The sequence below is a fragment of the Anolis carolinensis genome, chromosome 3 (genome assembly GCF_035594765.1).
Source record: "Anolis carolinensis isolate JA03-04 chromosome 3, rAnoCar3.1.pri, whole genome shotgun sequence".
NCBI classification, from domain to species: Eukaryota; Metazoa; Chordata; class Lepidosauria; order Squamata; family Dactyloidae; genus Anolis; species Anolis carolinensis.
In genome coordinates, this window is record NC_085843.1 from 241,381,814 (window position 1) to 241,409,755 (window position 27,942).

Sequence of the window (27,942 nt, forward strand, 5' to 3'; positions counted from 1 at the left end):
ATGCCTCCTTGTCCACTCTTTCTATTTCACATATAATTTTGTACCATTCTACCAGGAGTTTTATTGCTAAGCAAAATAGTTCCAAATGTAACTTTGCTCACATTGAAACTATTTGAGCCCCTTGATTACAATCTCTGCAACTTTTTTAGCTGGTACAATATCCTTTTATGATGAGCAGAACGGCCAGCTGGATTAAAAGGGATGGCAGTTACATCATGAGTTTATATGATGAAAGTATGTTATTAGTAACTTTATATGATAGCCATAGCTTAGTAGTAATTAATTGTACATGTAATTGATTCCTTCTTCCAAGTCCATGTAGATTACAATGGTTACATAATGAGGAATAACTACACTCTTTGTAGTGCAATTCTCATTATTATACAGGTATGAGCTAACTGAATGGTGGTGAAATTGTGTGGCTTGAGCTTTTGTTCATGCCTCTGCCTGCAGACTTTGTAAGTAACAACAGTAACTAATTTAGTAACTGAATTATTGAAAGTAAAATGTCAGGGTTTTTTTTTTGCATTTCTAAAATAATCATAGCTATTTTAAGGTCTTACACCTATAACTATTTTTATCTATACTTTACTGAGACTTTATTATGCCCAATATTTACCTAGCATTATTTTTAAGCAGCAGCAGGAGCACACTGGGTTGACATTTTCATCAAGTCATCCACCACAACAACAAGATATTTTCCTTGCTAGTCACAACTAGCTTAGCTCCCAAAAGTGTGTTTATGAACCTGAAATCTTGCATGTATCCCAAAACAATCCTGCAAATATCTGCAGTAGTACTTTAATAGGACGTATTCTCAAGTGTATGGGTATAAAATTGCAAACTTTTAACATTGTAATTATAAAACCTTGTTTTACTGTTTTAATGTGGTTTGTGTAACTGTGTTTTATAGATTTTATGATTATTTAATTCACAATTGATTATTTGTATTGCCCATTGGCTTTGTTTATTATTTCATGTTGTTAGCCACCCTGAGTCTCCACCGAGTAATCTCTACTGAATTACTTAAAGAAAATAAGTTTAGGGTCAGGGTGCAAGAAAGGTAAAGATAAATTTAACCACCATTATTTTTTTTTTCCAAAACAAACAAACAAGCATTATGCAATAAAAATTTAGATGGACAAACAAAACAGATGGTTTTTAAAGTAACACCAACAAATACCATATCAAAGCAGCTAAATGTATATAATAGAAGTAGCACAAGTGACAGAGTTTGTGGTTTGAACTCTCCTTCTCACCAAATCCTTGTGTTCTACCACCTTCTTTCAGAAAACTGAAAGAATACTGTGTGATAATGAAGGAGTTTGGCAGAGGAATCAAAAAAGTTGAAGGACAAGGAAGTTTGAGGGCACTTCCATACAAAAGCTCCTCCAGTGAGCACAATTACAACATGGTTTTTGTTTTTTTGTTTTTTGAAAAAAGAGCTATTCCCAGCTTAGTACATTGACTCTGCGCCAATTGCTTTTGCCAACCAAGTTGATGGTACTCTACTCTCTTTGGACTGGCTGTGATGGAAATACAAAACCGCTTGCAGGTTTTAAACCTGCCAGTTGAGAAGAGATAATGCTCACTGGCAGCTTCATCTGGAAGAACAGTTAGAGGGGAAAGGAGCAAATCTAAACAATGAAGGCAAAAGCAAGCAATGAATATAAACAATGAGCTGCCATCGATGATAAGCAGTCAATTGCAAGAAGCTTGAAAAAAAAGAAAAGGAGAGACTAAAGAGCAAAAGCAAATGGGCTCAGATACACTGGAGGTATGAACATGATAGGTCAGCAAACAAATGTTCATCTAAACTAAGTTTGGGGAATCTCTGGCCTTCCAGATGTTTTGAACTTCAAATCCCATATATTCAGCCAACACAGTAAAGGACTGTGAGAGTGCTTGTCCAAAAAAAGGTCAAATGCTCCACACCCCTGATCCAATCTGCTTGAATCTGACTCCAGATCCTATGACAGTGGGCATAACAGTGAAAAGGGTAAAAAGTGAGATCTGAACAATCTCATAGACCAGTGATCAAATTCTAATAGATCATGTAATTATTGCCTTGTGAGGGAGAATGCCAGATCAATGAGTTATTGAATTGTTAGTGAGAATTTTATGTCTTCAAGGTGACATAAAATAGTTATCTTTAGTTGACAAAAAATATCTCAATTTGACAAGTAAGACACACTCTGGGATGTCTATTATGTTGATTCTATTACTACGTTTCCGATCACATCCCTTAGACTGGAGAGAGAAAAAGGAAAGTGCTACCTCCTCCACTTATCCTTCCGCCAGTACACCCTACTCTCTGGTTTATTTGATATTGTACAGTATTCATATGCAATATCATACTGTACAATGCAATACCAGCCACAAGGGTTTTAATAGTCTCTGGTGAGGGCAGGTGTTGACATAAGCCCTCTTCCTTCAAGCAGGCAAAGATCTAGTTAATAGCATGCCTTTTGGAATGGTCTCCCATCAACCACATCCTAACATTGCATCCTAAGAGTACAAAGCCATTGATTTGCATAAAATAAAAACTATTAGCGTATAAATGGAGTTTCAGTTTTATGCTAACTACTGGTTTTGATTATCTGGGGTTTTTCCTTTTTAAATGAAGGGTTGGCAGGGATACCTATCATCCAAAAAAATTATTTGCCAGCTTGAAAGGGATACTAATCCTGTTATAGCAGGAAGATAAATGCTGTAAGCTAGGGAGTTATTGTTCTACCCATTTGTTGTTAATTAAAATTAGGGTACACAACAATGTATTAAAGTGAGCCAGTTAATTAAGCACTCTTTCTTAAATCACAGAAGGTTCAGTTAGACTTACAGGAGAAAAGTGCCAGTCCATTATTAACTCAGCATGATATGCTGCAGCATCCACAGTACAGGAAGAGAGGAAGGGGAAGGGGAAGGGAAGGTGTGATGGTGAAGGACTGGCACTGAACACCTGTCCAATGGGAAAAAAGTCACACCTGCTCCAATGACTTCTTCAATCTTCACGAAAGACACATCAATTTCCTTGGCAAACTCACGAACTGCTTCATTGGGGTCCTCATACGTAAAGGGGTCAATGTAGATCTTCATTCCTGGGGAACCTTCTCAGTTTAGAGAAGATCAGGACAAAAAGAGGGAAAGAGAAAAAAAATCATATTCATCTCTGGGAAGAGGGATTAACACCATGTCTCCTTAAATTCTTCTTCCTTTTCTATCTTCACAATGAACCTTTTCCCTCTGAACTCTCCCAATAACTCTTCGATTCCTCCTGTTATTGTTCTCCACTTTCCCTACATGATCTTTTTTTTCCCTGCACTCTCCTTGAAATGTAGAACATATTAGTTATAACTGGCAGATTGGGAGCAGGCCGTAGGTTGCACCCAGAAAGTGGGTGCACGCTGTTATTTATCGAAGCAGTACCAAATCTATTTGCAGGAAAAGTCAAGGAAAGAACTACAGGTAGAGATCAATATTTATCAATCTGACACCTTTTCTACATCAGGCTGATTGCAAGGGTCATGCCATGTGGCTGTGGTAGAGCAGCAAATGCAGAGCAACAATAAAAAAGAGAAACAGCAGCAAGCTGGAAGGGAAAAAAATGAATGAGTGGGAAGAGGAGGAGAAGAGAGTGAAAGCAGAAGGAAATCATTCTGGGAAAAGTTGTCTTGGGGGAAAAAAAAGAACAAAGGGGGGAAAAAGATTCAATCAGAGTAATAGAAGATCATCTGTGATGCCCTTCCGAAAGAGGAGGCGTATACAGACTGATGAACGCTTTAAGAGAAAAAAGAAAGTTGTTTTGCAGCTCTTTGACATTCTAGGAGCTTTCCAGTTGATTCAGACTGACCCGCTCTGCAACTTGAACATAAATGCCTCTTTCAAAGACTTCCTCATTTGTCCCATGTACAATCAACTCGGATGAGTGAGTTGCGAACTCCAACTAGTTTTCTGTTTTTATGGCAAAGATGGTGGAAGTTTATGACGTTTCTGTTAATGCATAATTCAAGCAATTTTCATTTATTCCACATATCTTTGATAGTTTTGTGACTGCTACTAAAATTACAGAATGTTGCAATTATAAACTAGTGAACATCCTAATGATAATATACAACCTCCACAATAAATATTCTCAGGGTTTATATTAGCCCCTAAAAGCCTCACAAAAGCTCTTATATTGGACTGCCAAATTTTGACCAGACACAGCTAAGAATTTGTGGGGTACCAGAGGGAGTTTGCCTGCAGGAATAAACTTTGGTAGAAACCTCATTATTTCACTCATTAAATTTTAAGAGAAATTTCACACTCAGAAACACAAATCATATTGGTGGAGGCACTTCCTCCCATCTGGTGTGTATTAAATAGTGGAACACATGAATCTAACAAAAAGTCTGACCAGTATTGTGCAATTGATCTTTTAAAAGATTAAATTCAGTAAATCAAGGCACCAAAAATGCATGGCATCACCTGTTATAAAGGTACGATGGATTTTTCTTATTTGTTACCTCAGGACCTCTTAAATTTTTAATTTACCCCTTTAGGGCCTTCTGTGTTGTTCTCAAAGGATCTTGTCAAATTATTCTGTTTCTATTGCCCTGAAGGATGTCGATATAGCTATGAGATCCAGTAAACCTCATTAAACAAAACTAGTTAAGCCAGGGAAAATATTGTGGTCCAACAGGAACTTAGAAAAGCATCTTTTCCAAGCTCTAGGCCATACACGGGAGGTATTACATGTTCAAATTCTAAGTAGGTAGATACAAGATGAGAAGGAAAGCAACGTGGTCACAGAAGAGAGGACCAGGTTAGATGTTTAAAAGCCTTATATTTCTGTTTCATTAACTGATGGCTACACAACTCTGAAAATGTTTATTCCCTTATTTCAAGGCTATAGCCAACAGGCCATACACGGCTTCCATTTTTTTTTGCAGCCCTTGATTTGTTCCCAGCTTCTCTCCATCCCAACACAACAAGACTGTTCACTCTACACAATTATAGCACAATGTTCTACTTTAACTGCCATGGCAATATCCCATGGAGTCCTAAAATGGATAGTTTGGTGGACAGGACTAAGCTGAGAGATTCCTTCCCACACATTTCTATGCATGTTTCCCAAAAAGGTCTTTGTCTTTACTCTTTACTGCTAGCCACTGTCTCCTTCCCTTCGAAGATTTAGTAATGGAATTTCTTTGAGGGAACTTCCTCTTCCATTTAAAGTACCTTAAGTTGACCATGTGGTCTCCACCATTTTAGGGTCTTCTGCTTTTTCCTTTCTCCCTGTGAGGATGCACATTTTGCCTCTCTCTAGGCAAAATGTAGCTGCATTAATATTTTTACCTTTTATCTCTTTTAGAAGATCAGATTAGTAAGCTAGTTAACTCCAAGACCTTTTCTATCAAGAATGTATTTCTTTTTACTTCAATAAATATTTTTAACTAATACTCTGACTCTGTAGTCCTGAACCAACCTAAGGAATAGATGCTTATCCCTTAACATTGCGTTTAGGTTTCTGCTGGTTAAGGAGTTTACTCCTAGTACTCTGCTGTATTTTGGTGGAATTGCCCCAACTGAGGGTTATTTTAAGCCTAACACTCAGATTATCCAACAGCAGGCATCCTCAGAGGATTGTTCAGAAGTCTGTTGGAGACGCCATTGAAATTCACAAGCATGTAGGCAATTTCAACAGAAAGGAAGAAGCCATGAAATGGAACGAAATCTGGTTACTAGTATTAAAAACACCACCTGAATCAAGACAGTAAATAAAGAACACCACTCAGAAACAGGGGAATTCCAGAGAGCAAACAATCAAGTGCCAATTAACACCTCCCAAACAAAAAATGCCTCCAGGCAGCAACAGCCAGGCTTTGCAGCCTGCAAGGCTACTCAATACTAATCAACTTAGCTAATTGCAACATTCAACTTGCTTCAAACAGACAAGAGTTCTTTCTCCCTCTCTGGATATTCCACAGATATATATATATATATACATACATACATACATACATACACACCCCACTTGCCTCATTTCCAACAGATTTCTGAACAAACCTCTGAGGATGCCTGTCATAGATGCCGGTAAAATGCCAGGAGAGAATGTTACTGGACCATGGCAATACAGCCCAAGAAACTCACATTAACTCCATGATTCTAGCCATGAAAGCCTTCGACAACAAACAGAATCATAATGTCATACCTGTACAGTATGAAAGGGACCGAGTAAAAGATTGCTGATATAGGAAAAGAAAGAAAATAATGCCATTCTTGGAGGCAGAAATAAATTAAAACAACACATGCTATGCTGCCCTCTTTTATACCCATTGTTTGCTCGTCATCAGACAAGGACAAAAGGAAGTGGTGCAACCCTTGTCATGACTGTCACATGGTCATGACTCAGCTTCTTTACCCTGTCCCTTCAGTTCCACATTATCACCCACTTAACTCTTCAGTAGATGTATGACCACATATCCATTAGAACAGTATTTTCCACTAGTTTACACAATAGGGTTACAGCCAATGCATTCCTGTCTAACAATGCATTATCTATCTAACATTTCCAACCACTTCTGATTTCATCATCTTTTTTCAAAAACCGAGGTGGCATGTAAGGTTTCTGGGGGTAGGAATATTGTCCTCCAGACCCTGATATTTCTTCAACCTTCTCTTCCTTCTGTGTTTTTTTACTCTTTCTTGTACTAAGCTATTTTGAGGACCTATTGAACATAACTTTGTCAGGTGCCTTGCCTGATTATTATCATCTTTTATAGGTGTGGGTTATTACAAGTTTCATCTATCAAGACTGTCAGAAATACTCTGGAGGATCACAATTGCACATCCTACATACTAAGAGCAATATCCCCTCTCAGATTGCTGACCTTTATTTAACTGTTGGCAGTACTATTGTTTAAACAAGTAGTTCTCAATCTGTGGGTCCCCAGATATTTTGGCCTTCAGTTCCCAGAAATCCTAACAGCTGGTGATCTGTCTGGGATTTCTGGGAGTTGTGAGCCTAAACACTTGGTGACCCACAGGTTGAAAACCACTGGTCTAAAGCAAAGACCCACCATTAAAACCAAAGGAGAATTCCCTACTCCACAATTTTGGAATCACCAATTATTTGCATTGCAGCATTTGTTGCAGGTTCCATCTGTTTGCATTGTCATACAGTCACTTTACTGGAATAGCAATAGAGTTTTAGTTTTGTTCTCTATTTAGTTACTCAAGAAACAGTTGGATTCAACTTGAATTGGATCTCATATAAGACCAATTCAGATAACAACTTATGCCCCTTCTACACTGACATAAAAATCCAGATTATCTGCTTTGAACTGGATTATATGGCAATGTAGACTCATATAATCCATTTCAAAGCAGATAATGTGGAATATCTGCTTTGATAATCTGGATTATATGGCAGTGTAGAAGGGGTCAAATGGAAAGCACAAACCTAAAAAAAAGTACTATCTTCATTCTGTGATATGATACCAAAATCACTCCTATTCCTCTCTCTTATTCTTGCATTCCCCCCCCCCCCCCCCACACACACACACATACGTACATGCCCACTTTCATTCCATTATTTGGTTTTGGTGCTTTTTGCTTCCACGTCTCTTGGAAGGGATGTGTTCCTCCTCACATTCCATGTATCTGGTAAACACTCACAGAGCAAAAGTCTTTGACCTCTGCCCAAATCACATATTTATTCTCCCATTGCAGTCTCTTGTTTATATAAGTTATCCTTTATCATTCTAAGCAAGTAACTTCAGAGTTCTTCTCACAACCCTCATTTGAACTGGAAGAACTATAAGAATGTGGAATGTGGATCTTCAGTCCATGCCTTGGCTCTTGCCCTATGTTATTTACTTTAATAAAGGTGTCAGTAAGAACTGATAGGGGTGCCAAATCTCAGAGGAAGATATTTCGATGGCTGGGAGTAAGCTTTAAACAAGTCTGGAATCCTCCCCCTCCTGTGTCATGTGTGCTGTGGGATTCAAGCCCTTTCTGTAAATGGCAGTAGTAGCTACTAGGTGCATTTGGTCTCTGCCTGGCCACTAAAAAAGCTTTATTTTTCCTCTCCACCAGGTCTAGGCTACCATTGTCCCAATTATTTGAATATTACTTAAATTCTGCATCAAGTGTCATCATGTATGTATCCACAACCAACTGACACTGAAGAAGTTTCAACCCTGGTTGCCCAACCTCTGTACCACAACCCCCCCCCCCCCCCCAGCACTTCTGACACCACAGAGATTCACTGCCTTAACTATCTCAGGGAATGGACTGGTGCTGACCTAGCAACCCTTTTCCAGATAAAGAGTTCCAGTCTTTTTCTCTTTCACAATTTCATTTTGTCAATAAGAAGAAAAAAATTCAGCAATGGAAAGGACTGAGGGTGGAGGGCCAGCAGCATATTTCCAGCACAGATATACTGCATGGAGCATTCCAAGTTTTGTTGTCCTATAAATTGAGAAATTTAACTATCCCATTCACCCACCAAGTAATTATTTTGATAATATGAATATGCTGTGTTAAATTATTTTTCCCACAAGGGAGAAGAAGTAATTTAATCAATTTTTCCTGTTTGAAAACTATGCAGTTTTTGAAGAGGTCTCATGTGGGAAGAAAGTCTCCAGACACTGGGTGTATGTATGTTGTGTATAGGTACTTTCAGCCCAATCACACATGATGTGAAGAAGAAGGTAGAGGAAACCAGGCAAAGATCAGAAAGATCCAAGATCCTCTCCTGCATCAACCACTCCCCATGTAACACTGGGCTGAGGGTGATGGAAGCCAAGTGAGATCAGGGAGGCTATAGCCTCACTAGAAGTGCTCCGTTAGCTAATTCGCAATGATGTAGATGTCATCATTGTGTACTAGCTATCAGAACACAGCCATGAATGATGCTCTCCCTTGCCAGGCTGTTCCCCTTCTCCCCTAATTTAGGAAAATGAAATATAATAGGTCTCGGGTGGAGAAGTTTGTTTGAGGACTTGGGGGAAAAACTGAAAAAAGGGCTTAAGGATTGTCTTTGCTGAGGTTTTAACCACATCTCCCTGCACCAATATCAAACATTTAAACCCATTCTAATTGATATCACTGGGATGTACTTCCAGGTTGCTGCAAGATTGTTCAGGCTTTCAGGCTCAGGTCTATATGATTTAATTAATGAGAATAAGACTGTTGATTAAGCACAGAGTGAATGTGATTAACATTTGTAAATCCTAAAAGACATTATGATCTCACTCTGGATTGGTGATTCAGTGTGTCTGACACCCACAAACCACATGGGAGTTGCACAGCCTCTCATGAAAGCTGCTCCTGCTCCTATTGAACAGTGTTCAAAACCTTTAAACTTGTTCATTGCTTTTTCTTCTTGAAGAACCTTCTCTTCACTTTTAGTTTAATGGTACACAACTAAGGCTGCAGTGCAAAGGGTGAGAAGGCCAAAGAAGTTGCCAGTTCACTCTAAGCCTTGGGAGTGTTCTTGTCATCAAAGAATAAATACTGACAGGGTTGATTGTGGGTTTGTCATCTCCTTTGTGGAGCTGTGTGTACACGTGAGCTTTCATTGAAAAGACACATCTAAATAGAGTTCCATGCTGGGGACTTGGTTAGGGCTGAAAGGCCTTTTGATTCAGTAGACATTCATCTTCTGAAACAACCAATGCTCCCTTTTATCCCTCTCTCTGGGGCCACTGGATTTGGAGCATCACTGGAGCATCTCTTCTGAGACTGGAGCATCATTTGAGTATGATCAAAGGCTTTGGAAAGAGAGTCGTTTTCTCCCTTCTATCCATAGGACAGATTTCCATTGCTTCAGGATCTCAACCTGAATTTACCAGAGGGAAAGCTGCTGGCTGGACAAACTCTTCAGCATACAATGGCCAAAATTCTGTTATTCTGCTGCCAGTAGTGAAACCTGCAGTGAAGTCATGTGTGATTTGCCCAGTTCATAAATCTTTTTATAGCTTCATCACATACACTTTTACTGTTCCATAAATCCTTTTACAAGTGCAGCTGATGCTCTAGCAGGATTACAAAGGAATTTACAAGATCATAACCAAGGCCAGTTTACAGATTAGAAGAGCAAAACAAATATATAACACAGGCAGATCAAGTTGAGGGCAAAATGACCTTGTAACTCAGAATGATACTTGCCTCTCTATCAATATAGATGGCATCAAAATGGACAGCTTCACAGAAGACTACTGGCCAGCAAAAAGGTGTATGTGCCACTGACAAGTGAGAGAATTTTCAAAAATTTGGGGAAAAAAACAATGAATAATGATGGTTTGATTTCTTAGGAAAATTATTATTATTATTATTATTATTATTATTATTATTATTATTATTATTATTATTTTATTATGACATAGCAAACAAGATAGATATGCTGGATTTCCTATCACAAAATCACAAGTCGAACACTTCCCAAGTGTCTAGGACTGTGTGATGTATTTTCGGATGATGCGCGCAGATCCCAGCAGGGTGGCCTTTTGCAGCTGGCAGATCGTAATTTTGTCAATGTCTATTGTTTCCAAATGCCAGCTGAGATCTTTTGGCACGGCACCCAATGTGCCAATCACCACCGGGACCACCTGCACTGGTTTCTGCCAGAGTCTTTGAAGTTCAATCTTGAGGTCCTGATAGCGGCTGAGTTTTTCCTGTTGTTTTTCGTCAATGCGACTGTCACCTGGGATGGCGACATCAATGATCCAAACCTTTTTCTTTTCCACAACTGTGATGTCTGGTGTGTTGTGTTCCAGAACTTTGTCAGTCTGGATTCGGAACTCCCACAGTATCTTTGCGTGCTCATTTTCCAATACTTTTGCAGGTTTGTGATCCCACCAGTTCTTTGCTGCTGGGAAGTGGTACTTGAGGCATAAGTTCCAATGAATCATTTGGGCCACATAGTTGTGCCTCTGTTTGTAGTCTGTCTGTGCAATTTTCTTACAGCAGCTGAGGATATGATCAATGGTTTCATCGGTTTCCTTGCACAGTCCCCCACTTTATTTCCCCAAAGAGGACTCAAAACAACTTGATATAAAAGCATTGGTATCCAATTTAAAATATACAAATATACATACATTAAAACAGAATTAAACGCAAGCAGGACAAAAAAAATGCAGTTAAAATCCATCAAAACATAACCAAAATTAAAAACCATATCATCCCCTGACTAGATCTTCATCTTGAAATGCCTCTCTAAATAAAAATATTTTAGACTGCCACTGGAAGGACAGCAGAGAGTGGGCCATTCTGGCTTCCCTGGGAAAAGTTTGTACAAGGGGATGCGATCAGCCAAATACTCCTGGACCTGAACAGTCGGGGCTTTAAAGGTGAAAAGGTGGATCCCAATTCCCTGATCTGCCTTCCGACTGACCAAGAGTACCTCTGTCTTGTCTGGACTAAGTTTCAATTTGTTTGCCCTCATCCAGTCTGATGACAGGCACTGGTTTAGGGGCAGGACAACTTCCTTGCTATTTGGTGGAAAGGAGTAGAAGAGTTCGGTGTCATTTGCCCAAAACTCTGGATGATCTCTCCTAGTGGTTTCATGTATATGTTGAACAGCATGGGGGACAAAATGGAACCCTATAGGTCAATGGCCAGGGTTTGAACAGGAGTCCCCCAACACCACCTTCGGGGTACGGCCCTCCAGGAAGGACCAGAGCCACTGCAAGTCAGTGCCTCCCAGTACCATCCCAGCAAGACGACCTAGAAAGATACTATGGTTTATGGTATCGAAAGCCACTGAGATGTCCAGGAAAACCAACAGGGACAAACTTTTTTTTCCGGTGGTCTAAGGGATAAAAGCCTCGCGACTTGAAGGTTGGGTTGCTGACCTGAAAGCTGCCAGACAATGATTGAAAAAAAAATCCAAAACACCAATACACTTCTCCATTTTTGGTGTTCCCTTTTTTGAAGGGAACATGCCTTGCTTGATACCAAAACCGAATACTAAGCCCAAGGCAATAATCTGGCTATTTACACAGAGTATCGTGCTAAAACACGATATGAGGAATTAATTTCCAGACACTACTGTAGATTTTACAGCAGGTTTATTAATAGCTCTGAGCTATTTTTAATATGTGTTTTTAATTTAATGTTTGAACTTGTTTCGAGTTTTAATTGCATTATTTTATTCAATCTTTTGGTGATCTAACAAAAAAGGTTTTGGGGGGAGAAGTGTTGGCAAGAAAGGAAGAATATAACTCCAGTAAACAAATAAATACAGCCAGCCAGCCTTGGCCTTTTTATTTACCGTAGGCAAATCATAAGGCTATCCTTGTAAGTAGCTTACATAGGGAAAGAAGAAATCTATCTCTATGTCAGAGAACTATAACTTTTATTACATTCCCATCCTCCCTCCCCTCCCAACTTTACCAAATGCCTCGATCACCCACATTATTAGACTTGCATAGCCAGGGAATGACCTTATATAGGTTATTTGAGGTATTTTGTCCAGGTTTTTTGCCTACCTTTTTATTGAGCTTCTAGTTCACAGCAATTGGGCAAGATTTTTTTATCGTGTCAAAAGTGAACATACTGCAAGTTGCTTCTGGTGTGAGAGAATCGGCCGTCTACAGAGACGTTGCCCAGGGGACACCCAGATGTGTTACCATCCTGCTGGGAGGCTTCTCTCCTATCCCTGCATTGGAAGCTAGAGCGGATAGGCAGAAACTCCATGTATTTGGCAAGTACTAAGGTCAACTGACAGTATTTTAGCCACTTTTCTGTTCTGATTTGCCAACACAGGTCATCCTATGTGATGGCTGACAAACTGTGCCATCAAAAAAACATCAGCAACACCATTTGGGAGAGGGGAGTCTTCTTCCCTTTAGTTCTGGAAGGGAAAGTAACATTCTATCTTGCACAATAGTAGTATTCTATGGTATAAGAGAATGGTCTGGAGCCCTCCTGGATAGCCACTATCCATTTATTTATGTTATCCAAAATAACATACTTGCAAAAATAAATTTGTCTCATGAAAAAGGGTGTTGTTTGTCTGCTCCTATTAATGACTTCTAATATTTGGAGCAAAACCAAAGTTATAGAGTGCCCTTCTCCTATCTGACCCATTTTGCTTCACACTTACTAAATTGACGGATGGAGTTGTGTTTACAATGTTACTGTCAATGAGATATATGCTTTGCTTTTGTCATAGAAAACAGTGCCTTCATTTTTAAAAATTAGACAGTGAGGCAAGTGCTGCTTTTGGAAAACTGTTAGCATTGGGAATACATCTGAGGATCAGGAACATATGGAGAAGTACAGCAATGGCTTAGGAAGAACAGGTTTAGCAAATCGGTATGAAAAGTGCAGACATGCCACAGAAGATCAAAGTGGCCATAGGGAATAGACATATTGTATATACATACAAGCAGAATGGCAAATCTGTGTGCAAAAAAATTCTGTTGACAACAGGGGGTGGTGAGGTCATCCTAAAGAGTCTCCAGAAAAAAAGCACAGAAAGTAAAAACAATCTATCCCAATGTCATGACACAGAAAACTAACTTGCTGAACAAAAGGACAGCAACAGGCAGCCATAGGGATTTTGGTATTTTATTTTCAAGTTTTCAACTGTATTGCAGAAACACCACAACAGGAAAAGGAAATTTGCCATGCACACTAGGACACCCTATTTACTGAGCTCTTTACAGGCCCATAGCCAGAAATATTGAGTCAGAGTGGTCTAATACTGGCATCATGGAAAGTTAAACTTACTACCTAATCACAATGACTTTGGGAAGCATCCTAAGACACTTCCTTGATGGAGCCTGACAGAGCCCACGTAAGGCTTCTTCCGGCAGGGCTCGGTAAAGGAAGCATCCTGGCAGCATGCTAAGATGCTGCCCAGAGAACACAGGAGGCTTCCCCATGTTCAGATTGAAAAGAACGGAGGAAAGCTGGGCAGCAACGCTTTCCCCCATGTGATAGGGGAAATGGTAAAGCAGGAAATGCAGGGTGCAGGGAAATAGTTTTCCCTGCTGCCCCATGGATTCACCACATTGCATGACAAATCCTTTGCTTTCACCCAGCTTCAGGACCTCAGTGCCCTCCCAACTTATTTTAGCCAAAATCCAATTTTATTTATGACTCCATATGGAGGTCCTTATATGACCCCTGGAAGGTGCCAGTATCCAAATTACAGGAATTTGTCTACATCTGCTCTAAAGCGCTGCTTCTTAAGCTGTGGGTCCCAACCCCAAATGGGGTCCCTTTAGTTCAATATTAAGGTCCCCAAAAATTGCAGCAGTAAAAAAAAAATTGAACACAGTGGCTATTTTAGACATTTACATGAATCTGTTGCACAGTGTTCACAGTGGATTCTGCAGAAGATGCTTCAGCTGTACTTCATAAAAAGAGAAATTGACCTGTTTAGTAAGCTTTGCAAATACTGATTTATTTCAATAAATGTTTGATTTTTATACCTGTTTTATATACCAATATACCGGGACACATAAATATTTCTTGGTCCAAAAGGAGTTGAGAGTGGGAAAGTTTAAAGAAGCTCTGCTCTAGAGTATGCATTTTAGAGTCAGTGCTGAACCCTGATGGTGCTGAGATGGTGCATGCCTTTGACTAGTTTCCTATGCTGTATGAAGTTATGAGTTTGTTTTTCTTTAAGCAACACAAAGCATGACACAGAAAATTTTATAATTATGGGTTAGGGCCTTAGCATGGAAGGAGGTGAACCAATCCCCACTAAACTGACTCCTTTATTGATCACCACCACACACAAACAGACGGAGGCCTCTTCACATGTACGGCTGGAATCGCCAAGTATTGGCACGGATCCTGGTGGCATCCACCTGGAGGCGTGGGAACCTGTTTCCCTACACCCCTCAGCATCCTGGCTTCCCCCTACCACATCATAAAGGAGAAGCCTCAGTAAGCCATCTCAACCCATCTTTCCCTATGGGAGTGGCACGGTTTTTTGGAAGTACTTTTCCCTGGAAGTAATTTTTCCCATGTGTGATGGGAGCTGGCAGGCTCCATGGCGAAACTGCAAAAAAAACCTCTGTCACCACCAACTGTGGAGAGGAAAATAAAAGACTACAGATGCCTATGGTGTGCTGAGTTGTTTCCTTGAGATCAATAACAGTTCAGGAGTGAGAAGGCTACACTGGCAAAGGCAAAGTGAGGGGCCATTGCCTTCACCTTCTTGTTGCAGCCACAATAAATCCCCACCCAGTTAATACTTTTAGCAAATATAGCATATAACAGATTGCCTACATCACAAGTAATGTGAAGGCAGATGATAATTGGGAGATTCCAGTTGTCCAGTTTACAGAATCCTGCTTAATGATTTGTCTGCTGAGGTTACACCAAGGAACACTTTATTAAAATGCCTCATTTTGCTGAAGAATTAATGTGATATGTGAGCCACAACACTCTGTAGTTATATTTCCCAGAAGTATCGAGGATATACCAGGAAGTTTCAGATGAGCAATTTCTTGATTGTACTTGCTAACTAGAATGTTTCTGAGACTGATTTCAGATCTTCAAACACTACTGAACACAACTCCCTTAATGACATTTACTAGTCTTAAGCAAATGAAAGCTTTACATTTCATCAAGAAATGTTCATGATTATTAATTATTTATTTTTTGAAGTTCTAAGGATTGGGATGAGGAGAGATGGGTGTGATGTTTTGTGGTGTGTGCTGGGGAAGTTTAATTTCATTGTACAATAGCACAATGACAATAAAACTATTCTCATTCTTGTTCTACAAACAGAATTCTTGGCAATAGGATAATCCTAAAACAAATTTGTAAATTTTCTCATACTTTCATTTCTTAGAATGTGAATGCATTAATGTAAAAAATATTAGATATATAACATTCTGTCTCATATAAAGAAAAGACCAATAATATCATTCATAGTCTATATAAGATCATTGAGCTCTCAGAACATTTGTTACTGAGTTCATACCTTATGTAATATATTTGCATAACATTTAACAATTGTCTAATTCAATACCATCTGGTTCAAAAATAAACATAATTTTTCCACTGTTGTAAACAATACAATCTTAGTTGGAAGGAGAACAGATTAACTGATCACATATTTCTTTAAACTTTAATTTTGTTGAAAAAGACACGTAGTTACTATTTTCTTGTTTATAATAGTACACCAAAGGACCTTCTCATTCATGCTACTGCTGCTCTTACTAAATTAAATTTTAATTTTAATGATTTATTGATAATACCAAGCTATGTTGGTTCTTGTGTTTCCTGCAGAACTGACAAACATTTGTGTTGAAGTTGAAGTCAGGAATACACAACAAAGCATTTTAATACTGAGAAATATATAAGAAACTACTGACTTAGTTTGTGGTTTGCTTTCAATTAATCATTAATTCCACAACTGTGTTCATTTAAATCATAATGAGGATATTCTTCCCTAGACCACAGATTCACACTTGCTTATAAAAAAAAAAGATTTGGAAGGTTTCCCATCGCAAATGCAAATTGAGTTTCAGATGTTCCCAATTTGATGTTCTTTTCCCTATCTCATTTTTGACTTTTGCAGTGGTTTATTTTGGTATTGCTGCTGGTGATAATCTGAAGAGCCCTAAAGAGCTGTGTGCATTTGTGGTGGAGATTTCCCATGAAACACCTGGGAACTGTTGAATAGAATTGTTTGCAGCTGGTTCCACATGCAGAGTGAGTGTGTGAAGTATATGTAGATGTGAGCAGAGAGGTTTGTTTCCTTTTTATTTTATTGCCCTATTAACTTTTTCCAATGCAAGTTATAAAAGCTTATTCGCTGCCTTTCATAAGCTTAGCTTGCATTCCAGAAAGGATCTGAATATGATTGTTTACTGAATAGCTGATTGTAAGCCATTTCCCTGTATTTCAGTGTGACTAATGAATCTATATGTTTTAAAAGCAGGAAGTATTTTTTTGAAGGCACTTTTATAGATGGAGGAAAATAAAATGAAAAATGTCTATGGATTCCTTCCAAGGCCACACTTTACTTGCCAATCAAACTACAGCAAGCATGAAAGCAGTTGCTCTTTTACAGTAATCTGTGACAAACTCTCATTTCTGATGAGCTGAGGTCTGTAGGCAGACCTTTTTCTCAGGCGCATTTGCAGAAAGCCTGATGGCAAGTCCGTACTGCAAAGAAATACCTAGTGAGGAGCAAATAGCAAGCAAGTACTATATATCCTGGTTTCCCTTCTTTTCTAAAATGCATATTGGTAATTCCTCCCCAACATACATAGAAGCTATAAAAATTCTCAGTTTAAGCATCTGGTCAAGAAAAGCTAGAGACACAATTATCAGAGGCTGAAGATTTTCTTCAATGCTTTTTAAATCCTTGTGTTGTCCCTGCTGCTTTATTCTCTGTTCTTGATTTGCTTTGTTGAACATATTTTAAAAAAAGCCAGATGCAAATATACACTTGAACTGCTGTGTGAACTCTGCTTGCTCTTACTTCTCTCCCTCCTAGCTATAAACATCTATGTTCAATTTACTGTGCCAGAATTTATAAGGGGCTTTCAAATTCTAAGCAACCGCCTCCAACTTCCTTTAAATAAGCCCCGGTTTCCTTCCCCAAATATCTCACATCTCTCATTCATTTCTCATGCCTATTCCCCAAACAGGTCTTCTACTCAGAGCTCCGAATTCAGTATTTCTGTTTTCGTGCCACCTCCAAAAGTAACACTATAACAATATTACATTCTCAAGCCAACCCAATGGGGGGAAACATTTTATGTCGAGCTTTCACAGTTTTCCTGGCCAATTCCCAATTTTCCAGAGGTTTCCCACAAACTCACCTCTACCAGTGCTGTAATGCTGTAGTTTATCACTGTATACTGCCTCTTTGCTGTATGCTCGCTTCCTAGGAAAATGAAAAGTATACACTAGTTCAATAAATGCCTAAGCAATACGTTTTTACATAAGTCTATTTGCTGTGGGGAAAAACATAAACCTTGACAACTCTGTAATGTATCTTGAGGTGGTATTGGCTGACAGAGCTTTTCTAGCAACCTAGTAACTAAAAGTTCAATTCAGTTTGTACTTTCCAGAAGAAAATACTGACGGTGCATCTACACTGAAGAATTAATACAGTTTGATGCCACTTTAACTGCTATGGTTTAATGCTATGGAATCCTAGGGATTGTACAAGGCAGCAGGACTTTGGCAGAGACCCAGGTTGCAAATATGCATTTTTATTTTATTTTTTGCTTTTTGGTGATTTAAAATATCTCACCTAGGAATGTACATTTGTCATCAGTGTCTGGGCAAATCTGTGGCACAGACTTCTGCAACTGTTATGAGATGAAAGTGCAGGAGAGGAATAAAACGTTCAAACTAGTGTTTAAGTACCCCAAATACCTGATGTCTTTTCAAAACATGAATGGGCACAGGGGAGACAATGAAGAACACAAAAATAAATCAGCCTGATTCTATTAATTGCACCATGATAGCCCAGTATAAGCTTAACATACCATAACTTTAATCCTACCCAGGCAATCCTGGGGAGGCCTGTATGAAACAAAACTCAACACCAAAGCTGAAGAAGCAGCATTGTTTATGGAGAAAATTTTCAGAACATCAAATACAGAGATTAATATACGTAGTGTGTGTTTTTAAAAAAGAATTCATTCTAAAAACATAATTTGTTGCTGCTACTTCAGATTTGCTCCATGAAGAATAATACTTCCATAATACATTGCAATAACACCTTCATAACACATAAAGCAGAAACATTTTAGGGATAATAAATAGTTCTCAATGAAACAGTAATTATGGGCCGTTTCGCACTACACACTTATTCTGCCATGATTCCACCATAACTGCCATGGCAACATTCTATAGGATCCTAGAATTTGAAGTTTGAGGAGAAGCCTCATCAGATTACGAAATCCAGATTTTCATAGGATGTTGCAAAGGCATTTAGAGAAGATTTATAATGCTCTAGTTGTGTAATGTGAAAGGGTCCTTATTTTATTTTTTTTATGTTGTTTCAGCCTCATTACCTCCTAAAGTGATATTAACTTGTAATGTGTTTTCCCCAAGCTTTGGATTTTTTTATGAAGAGAGAATACTGATAAGACTCTGTCAGACATTCTTGAAAGTGGCTTGTTCTTCATAAACAAGGCATGCCTTCAACAAAATTTAAACAAAATTCCTATCAACATCCTTTGCGACTCACAGGTTTCCCCCCCACAAATAATAATTAATACAAATAAAACTTTATTTATAACCCATGCAAGTTAAAATCTTTATTTATAATCCATGAACAAGTGCATCCATTGCACTCCTTCATTCAGTTCAAAAATATTTATTTGTACAGTCTATCCCAGGAAAATCTGGTCCATGAAATGAAAAGGAAAAGTTACATTTTATAGTGGTACCTGCTGCAAACAATTGAAATAGCCACCAAAGAGACAATAAAGACGACCCCTGCCGCTGCAGACCCAGCAATCAATGGCAGTTGTTCTCTCAATTCTGACTTGTAGTCATCTAGAAAAGAAAAAAAAAGTTTTGTAATTTTCTGGTCAGCTTATACAGTCATTCATAGATTAAAAAAACATTTGTATCCCATGGCTCCTTCCTTGAATTCAAAGTTGCACACAGGCTATAATACAGTGATTTGCTCCAGAATATAAGTTCCTTAGTTGAGTAGGTATTTTTAAATGCAACCCCCTGTCAAGCGTCTTTTTTACATTGGTGCTATACTCCTGTTTCAATGAGAAGTCACTTTTGGATGTCCAGAAGACATCTAGGGACATCTGGTTGGAACATGGGATAAAACCCATTTTATGCCACAGTAGGGGAACCTGGGGAATGATTTGGAGTTTCAGCAAAACTCCAGAGCAGCTCTGCACTCTGACATAGTGTGGACAGCTAGAATAACTCTAAATTGAATCAATCTACTGTCCACACAGCCAGGCACCTCCTCCTCCTTGGTCATATAAAACTGCTTTGATTTTGTGTTCCTGCATGGCAGGGGGTTGGACTGGATGGCCCGTGTGGTCTCTTCTAATGCTAAGATTCTATGACGTCATAAAAGGCACCCAGCAATGGCCATGAACCCTCTGGAGCTCCTGGCCAGGTGCTACAGTAGCAGAAACAACAATCCATGTAAGGGTGACCATTCAGTGGTGCTGAACCAGGTTTGGTCTGACTAGGCCAGGCATGGGCAAACTTTGGCCCTCCAGGTGTTTTGGACAATGCCTAACAGCCGGAGTTGAAGTCCAAAACACCTGGAGGGCCAAAGTTTGCCCATGCCTGGACAAGATGGTTTAGGCTCTGCCATTGCTGCAGCTTGTGACTATGTAGATCAGACCCAAGCTTCCATCCACTACTATAATTTTCTTATGAATCAGATTCTGCCTTGCCAATATTAGAAGGCCATTGTAGCTCAAAATCTTGTGTGATGACAACAGTATGGTGATGAACAGTTTGCACTGTGAGAAACAGCCTGGAAAGAGTTTCAGACCAGTGTATTCTCATTTCTTCATGTACTGATCCCCTTGTATTTGCAGAAGACCTATTTTCTTGTCTGTTTTGGCAAACTTTTGTTTTCCATTCAGTCTGAACTGGCTGAACTGCCTTACAACCCAAGATAAAACCCTAGGAAATAACATCCTTTGTCTTTCTTCATGAGGCGCACAGACAAATGGTATTATCCCTTAGTATTTATACAATCCCTACACAACAGTCCTCTAGACAAAATCAGTTAACAAATTAATTTAATATTATTGCTCATCTTTTGATAATTCTGCCACTCATGCCTAACCGCTAAAATAAATTTGTACAAACAGAAATATTTCACACCTCCTTTTAATTTTCTTAGTCTCCTTTTGCAACTAATTATAGACAAGCTGCATTTATCTCCTCCCTGATGCCTAAATCCTGGGCAAATTCTCATCTAACAATCAATTATTATTTAATAATACACAATATCCATTCTTGTTGAAATTTCAATTAGCTGCTTATATTTCAGCCAGAGAATCATGCTTGACTTTCTAATTGCAAATATTAGGGAAACACATTTCCAAAGATGTCCCTCTCTTCAGTCAGTACTGCTTGAAAGAAACTTATGTGGATCAAAAACAAATGCAAAAATCCTGACAGCTTTCTTAGCTCATATTTAATTTAATTTTTCTCCCTTGGATCAAATTCCCAGTGGAATGACATCAAATAGCTCAAGGGTTCCAAGGCAAGTTCTTATATACCTGGAGCATGGCAAAACTATCATCCTCATTGATAGTTTTGCAACACATCAGTCTGAAATATGTAGGAAATTATGTTGCATAGATGTATATTACTTCTGAAATAAATCTGGCCGCATCACTATCCTTTCTCTTTCTCAAGGTCACTTTGCCTAGCAAGAGATGAGGATGTGGAAATTGGTCAGATTGCTCTTTTGGTTGAAGCACTATCTCGGTGCATTTAACGAACAATGTAGAATTAATGTAGTTTGACATCATTTTAACAGTCATGGGTCAATGCTATGGAATCACTGGAGTTATAGTTTTACAAGATATCTACCTAGACTTTTGAAACAAAGAATGCTAATACCTTACCAAACTAAAACTCTCAGGATTCCACAGCAAGAGCTACTCTAGGTAAAGATAAAACTACTGGAAAATACACGTGAGCTTGCATTTTTAAATTCTTTTTGGTGTGTTGTTATAAGGACTCTCAAGATCACAACATTGTCCACTACACCATTGCATTTGACATATTTATTTACAATGGTGCTGTCATCTTGATACACCAAGTGAAATCCCCTGCGCATTGTGAAGAAATATCACATGCTCATTTTGTCGATAAGAGGAGCTCTACAATTCACCAACCCCCTACAGCCCAGTTATCAAAAGTATAGAAGAATCAAAGTACATTACAACTGTCAGTGCTTTATTTTATATTTTTCTTCTTCTGAGAAGGTGCAATCATTTTTGTTCTATCGCTAATAGTAAAAGTATGGTATTAATCATTTGAAAAAATGTTGGCCTCTACTGTTAACCAGAGGTGAGATTAAATTTTCTTTTATGCACCTTTGTTTGTTGTTGATTGCTAATGGTTATGCAATTGTGTGAAAATAAATTAATAGCCTTCATAAAATCTTAGAGTGAGTTGGTTTTCTTTGCTCTATTTTCAGTCCAAAAGAATATGTGACTACTTAACACAAAGTAATTCTAAAATCCAGAAAGAAACTGATTAGCCTAAGGAAGCTTCTATTTTAGTTTATTTATATCTAGTTTTCTCCTGAGACAGGACCTGCGAGAACACTTTTGAAATTGTACAATTGGAGGATATTAGCAAAAGGGATAGGTTCTAAATGCTCACTTTAGTACGTTTTTAAATTTTAAAATTGTATTTATTTTCTTTTTTTGTATGCTGAGTGCTAACCACTAAGAATGGCATCCTACACTACATTAAAATAGTAAACCTCTGCTGTATACAATATTAGCTACTACTAGAAGCAGAATAGGTACACTACTTCTCTGATACAGAAAGGCTATACTCAGGTATCACGGAACCCATTTGCATGCAGAAAGATTTATAAAAAAACATTTAAATGGTCAGGATAAAAACAAAGATAAGAGATTTCATCCAGATTAGTTCTCCAGCTGGTAATTAATCAAACATCTCTGTAAATCACCTGGCTTTTGCTTTGGTACCCTACTGGGAGGCCAGGGTTTGAAAAGACAAGTTGATTTAATCCAATTACAGCTTGGAGGCTTGACAAAGAAAGAAGCTTCTTTCTCTCTCGCTCACTCACTCACTCACTAGCTTTTCCTCTCCTTCCTGCTGTTCCTCCCATTCCCCTTTGTTGTCACAGACACACTCACCATCCGTCAGGGTTTGGAAGCACATTTTCCCACTGTATTTTCCATAGCCAGCTACAGTCCGGGCTCGCACCTGTACCACGTATACCATTCCTGGTCTCAGCCCATCAATCCTTGCGGTGTTGGTCTGGCTCTTGGCCATGGAGGAATTGTACTCACTATGGTCCTTCAGGGAACAGCAAATAAAAGACAAAAGACAAAAATAATAATTAAAAGGAAGAATCACTGTGTTTCCAAGTTCTACTCATTTTCCTCCCTGTTAAATCAACCACACTGCTATAGCAATGGAAAGCAATATATGACATATTGCTTGCTTTTTTTTAACAAGACCAAGGAACATGTGAGCAGTGACAGGTTATGAGCTTCCCATCTAGCCTAGTGAAACAGATGCAGTGAAATGATAATGACAAGAGTCAGTAGAGTAAGAGTTTCAAGTACAATGGACACTTGGTATTTGCTGGGGTTTGCTTCCAGGACCACCTGAGGATACCAACAATCATGTTTCCTCAAGTCTGATTATATATAATGGCATAGGAAAATGAGGCTCTTTGTATAAATTACTTTGAAATTTACAGAGCTACAGAGTTGACAATGTAGAATTAAGGTGAATTTGGAGGCCAAATCCTCACCTTTTTGACAAGGAAGTAGCCAGACACCCACCCATGCTGACCTGGGTCGGCATGGGTGGGCTTGGTCATCCAGCACCTCTGGAGGCTTCCAAGGGCTCCATGTCACATATAAATGATGTGATGGAGTTTTTGAGAAGAGGGGGGAAATTCCCTCTCCAGAGCTCTGCATGTCATTTAGATGCAACACAGAGCCCTTAGAAGTCACCAGTCTCTATAAGGATTCTTCCTTTACATTTCCAATAGGCAAATGGGGTCCAGGAAGGAGAGTATGCCATCCCTCCTCCTCAGACTGCTTGAGCCCGTGGAATTAGGATTACTGTGGCGACTGCTCCTGAGATCGCAATGGCAATCTCAGAAGCATCCACAGCCTCCACACCTCCAAAAATGTGGACCTTACTGAAAGGTCTGTATCTTTGGATGTGTTTTTTTAAAACTGGAATAAACCTGCATTTCCAGTGTTAATATCTTTTGGATGCCTCATGATAATGCACACCCTATACCACATTTTAATGCAGTATAGATGGGTCGTGTTACAGTTATGCAACCATTTATTTAAGTGGCAATTAATATGTTCTACCAGGGAAGACACTATTTCAGAAAATATGACAGCTTTTCACTGGATGCATAACTGTGTCTACAGTGTAAAAGAAATGACTATTGAAAATGTATTTGGTATACTAAACCAGACTTTGTACTACGTGAGACGCAGAGACTGTGATAAGCTTCAAATATCCTCTGAAAACTCTTGTTTACACAGACTTTCCCTACTATGTAATTACCTTGACATTATTCTTTTTTATTGCTTTAATGTAAAATGCTTATTATGTTTACATTGCTTTCTATTTACATTTTAATTACTGTTTTGGAGTGCAGTGTGTGTATAGTTCATTATATTAAGTGGTATACAAGTATTATAAGTAAATAGTTTTCCTGGCAGCTAGCACAGTCCTCCCAACATTACACTGTACACATTCACCTTTGGATGTCACCAAGTATTATTACTGAGTAGTTGTACATTTGTGTATGGAAAGATATGATAGTCTTGTTCATAGTCTCAAAAGCAGTCATTTATTCCAGTAGTAGTATGCAGATAGTACTACTACTATTGTCACCATCACTACCTTCATCCAGTCTCTACTTGGAACAGAATTTTAATATCAGAACTCAAATACTGATTTGGGAGGTTGTTTATGTGTTATAAATACAGTATCCCTTATCTGAAATGCCTGTGACCAGTTGTTTTTCATATTTTGAGATGGTGGATTGAAGAACAGGAGAGAGGGGGTAAAATTGATTGATATAAGTAATAGATAAGTATGAAAATTGAAAGGTCAAGATAATAGGATATATCAAAACGAATGAGAAGTAATGGAAAATCATTGTCTATTTCTTCTGACTTTTCAATTATGCAATTGTAAATGTACATATCCAATTTTTTTTAAAAAAGATGTTGAAATAGTTAAATGTACATAATGAAATAGATATCTTGGAAATGTGACCCATATGTAAACATATAATTTACATTTTATACACATAGCCTGAAAGCAGTTTTATGCACACCATTTTAAATTTGTGCATAAAATAAAGCTTGTGTACATTGAACTATCAAAAAGCAAAAATGTCTCTATCTCAGCCACCCATTTGGACAATTTTGGATTTTGGAATTCTGGACAAGGGAAACTCAAACTATATTTTATCTTACAACTCAATTAACACATTTTCTATTTCTATCTTTAAAGTAGGAACATGACCCATATACTAAAATATTTGATTCAGCTTTTAGGGCTTAATTAAATATTGCCAAAATTTAGGCTTCTGACTCAAAAATTGCATGCTTTTATTTCCTGACAGTTTTCCTCTGATCCCTGCTTCATGCCCCAGCTGTGCTACAGTGCCGATGGCATGACCTCAATAAAATTCCAGTTGATCGGCTCACTCTAATGCATTCACACAATGTGTTGTGTGACTGGTCTGTGAAGTGTACATCAGGCAAAAGCACCATCACTATCCATTGCTTCATTGACAATGAGGCCTGAATAAACAATGCCATTCTATCCAATTTTTTGGCCTGGAGATTGTCATATACTATTTCTTATACTTCAATTCTCAGATATTCATTTGACAGGTAGAAAATGAAAGGTGAAAAGCAGTAAGTTGCCCAAGGCTATAACAGTATCCCGTGCTCAAATTTACAATTCCTACTTGGTCAACAGTGAATAAGTGCTATCAAAATTCTATATAGACATTGTATATTCTCCCCTATATGGTCATCTTAGTCCAAGTCTCTCCCTGTACTGGATATCTTTCATGTTATCTAGTGCTACATACAGATATATGAGCACACATTTATTTCATGCCTCCATTTCTCCTGAATTCTTTCAATTCCCCTTATATAGTCCAATACTGAGGCAGGAAGTTCTAACACAAACACACCAGTGCAAAAAAAAAAAAAAAAAAAAAGATTGTTTCCCTCACAAGGAGCCTCCCATTTCTGTCTAGGTAGATGTCATCACAAACAATAGCAGGAGCACCTAGCAGATCTGTTTTATAGGACTGAAATTTGATGCATGCTTCCTGCCAGTTTTCTATTTGATGTCACTCGCTGTTCCTCAGCAATTCATGGACAGGTGTAGTTGCTAGACTGATCTATAATAGACTGTGTTGGGGTCTGTCTATCCAGCTATTACAAGATGATCAAACAAGAGTAATCTATGAAATAGTAGTGCTGCAAGAGAAAATCTCAGGAGGATAACTAAGGCAAGGTAAGTGGCTCAGAGTAGTCAAAGCATTGCAGTACAACACCAGGCATGCCATATCTGCCAAGTTAATTATTTTAAGAAACAATCAACATTCAACATAATGAATAAATAAAACAACAATGCCATATGGAAATTGGAGCCAATGGGGAGTCCCTGGGGATTATCTATAATCCCTATGGGTTATCTATATTTTAAACATTTTGGGTTTTGTTTTTTGTTTTGTTTTTTGCAGTACTGGAGAATGGGAGAGGAATTTCCACTATGCTGCTCTTGTATGGCTCCAGTAAAATAAGAAGGAGCAGTAAGGCTACAAAGTGCAGCATGGTTGAAATTAGAGTCATAGTGAAAATATAAATACTACATAAAGGAAGATATTTAAGTAGGCTGTGAAGAATTTTTCAAGGGAATTGTGACCCACTTATTAGCTAGGTAATATGGACCCATGAAGGAAAATGTCCAAAGGAGGGGCTGTTGTCTGAATAAAATAGGCCTTTGCATTGAAAGATAAGAATCCAGCAGGAGAGAAGCAATCTCATACTAGGATGAACAGGACGGACCAGTAGGAAGGTAAATTTAATACTAGAACGAAATTAATCTGAGGTCCCATCTACACTGCTATATCATGCAGTTTGAAACTGCATGATATGATAGTGTAAGTGAAGTCTCAAATTGTGGTGAGGATCAAGATGAAAATACAGCAAGATTCCTGAATTGGGGAAAACATTCCTGTCCAGACCATCGTTATGTGAAATTGTGGATATGACCAAATGTCATTTAATTAGTTGACTGCAGAGTTGCATTGGAAAACCTAGAGACATAGCAAGCATTTGCAATGTCCTTTAATACAACTTCTGTGGGGAACATACTATAGGCCTAGCAATATCAAATTCCTTGAGAGACCATTTTGCTGGTAAATGAAACTGTGGATGACTTCTGTGGTAATAGGGATTTTGCTGTAATTAATCCCATTATAACCAGGATGGCTACTGTTCAAATGTACATTGAAAAAAATATACATGGTATGATAATTTCAAAAATAAAATTCTACCAGGGAAAGTATTTCCAAAATCTCATTACTATCATAGGATGTCTCCCCATTGACTTCAACTAGGCTTGGAACAAACAAATACTAAGCACTGCACAACACTGGGAGGGGTGGGAGGGAGCAAGTTTTAGCCCCACCCCACTGTCATTGATGGCCCAGCCCAAAGCCCTCCCCCAAACACTTTAATGGCTTACGGTGGCTGGTCTTGCGCCCATAGTGCTGCTAATCTCGGGGATGCAGATCCGGCTCACCTTCTCATAGTAACGAATCTCATAATCCAAGATGATGCCATTGGGCTGTTCTGGCTGAGGCCACGACAATGTGATGCTCCTCATGGTGGCACTTACCTGATGCATGATGGGAACTGTGGAGGGAGCTATAGAGAAAGGTGGGAACAGGAAATGCAACTAAATTAAAAATTAACTTAAGGAAAGGAGGAAAAGAGCATTCTAAAGAGGAAGTTGAGAATAGAACATCAGGGTAAGTGCAGGAAGAGGGGAACAATAAGGATGAAGGAGAAGAACTAATGTTATATAAAATAACGTAGTGCAGTTCAACAGCATACAACATTTCAAAATACGTGCAAAAATATAGTAATTAGATTGTAAAAAAATAGAACTATAGTAATTCATTTGTAAAGACTTTATTATAGTTTTGTATTATGTCACAAGCGACTTGAGAACATATTGCAA

The 27,942-nt window shown here is 38.5% G+C and overlaps 1 protein-coding gene across 8 annotated transcripts in view; it reads right to left on the reverse strand.

The window, feature by feature from the left end:
* ephb1 (EPH receptor B1) overlaps positions 1-27,942 on the reverse strand; it is an 802,587-nt gene that overhangs the window by 386,516 nt on the left and 388,129 nt on the right. For 6 of the 8 annotated variants that reach the window (XM_062976501.1, XM_062976500.1, XM_062976498.1 and 3 more), the window contains exons 6-10: positions 27,445-27,626; positions 22,821-22,983; positions 19,371-19,479; positions 17,787-17,851; positions 2,985-3,107 (exon numbers count right to left, since the gene is read on the reverse strand). The exons of 1 other annotated variant lie outside the window; for it this stretch is intronic. In XM_062976501.1, coding sequence (XP_062832571.1) covers positions 2,985-3,107; positions 17,787-17,851; positions 19,371-19,479; positions 22,821-22,983; positions 27,445-27,626 — 642 coding nt within the window. The remainder of the gene's footprint in view (positions 1-2,984; positions 3,108-17,786; positions 17,852-19,370; positions 19,480-22,820; positions 22,984-27,444; positions 27,627-27,942) is intronic. One more of the 8 variants, XM_062976502.1, reaches the window with a different exon arrangement.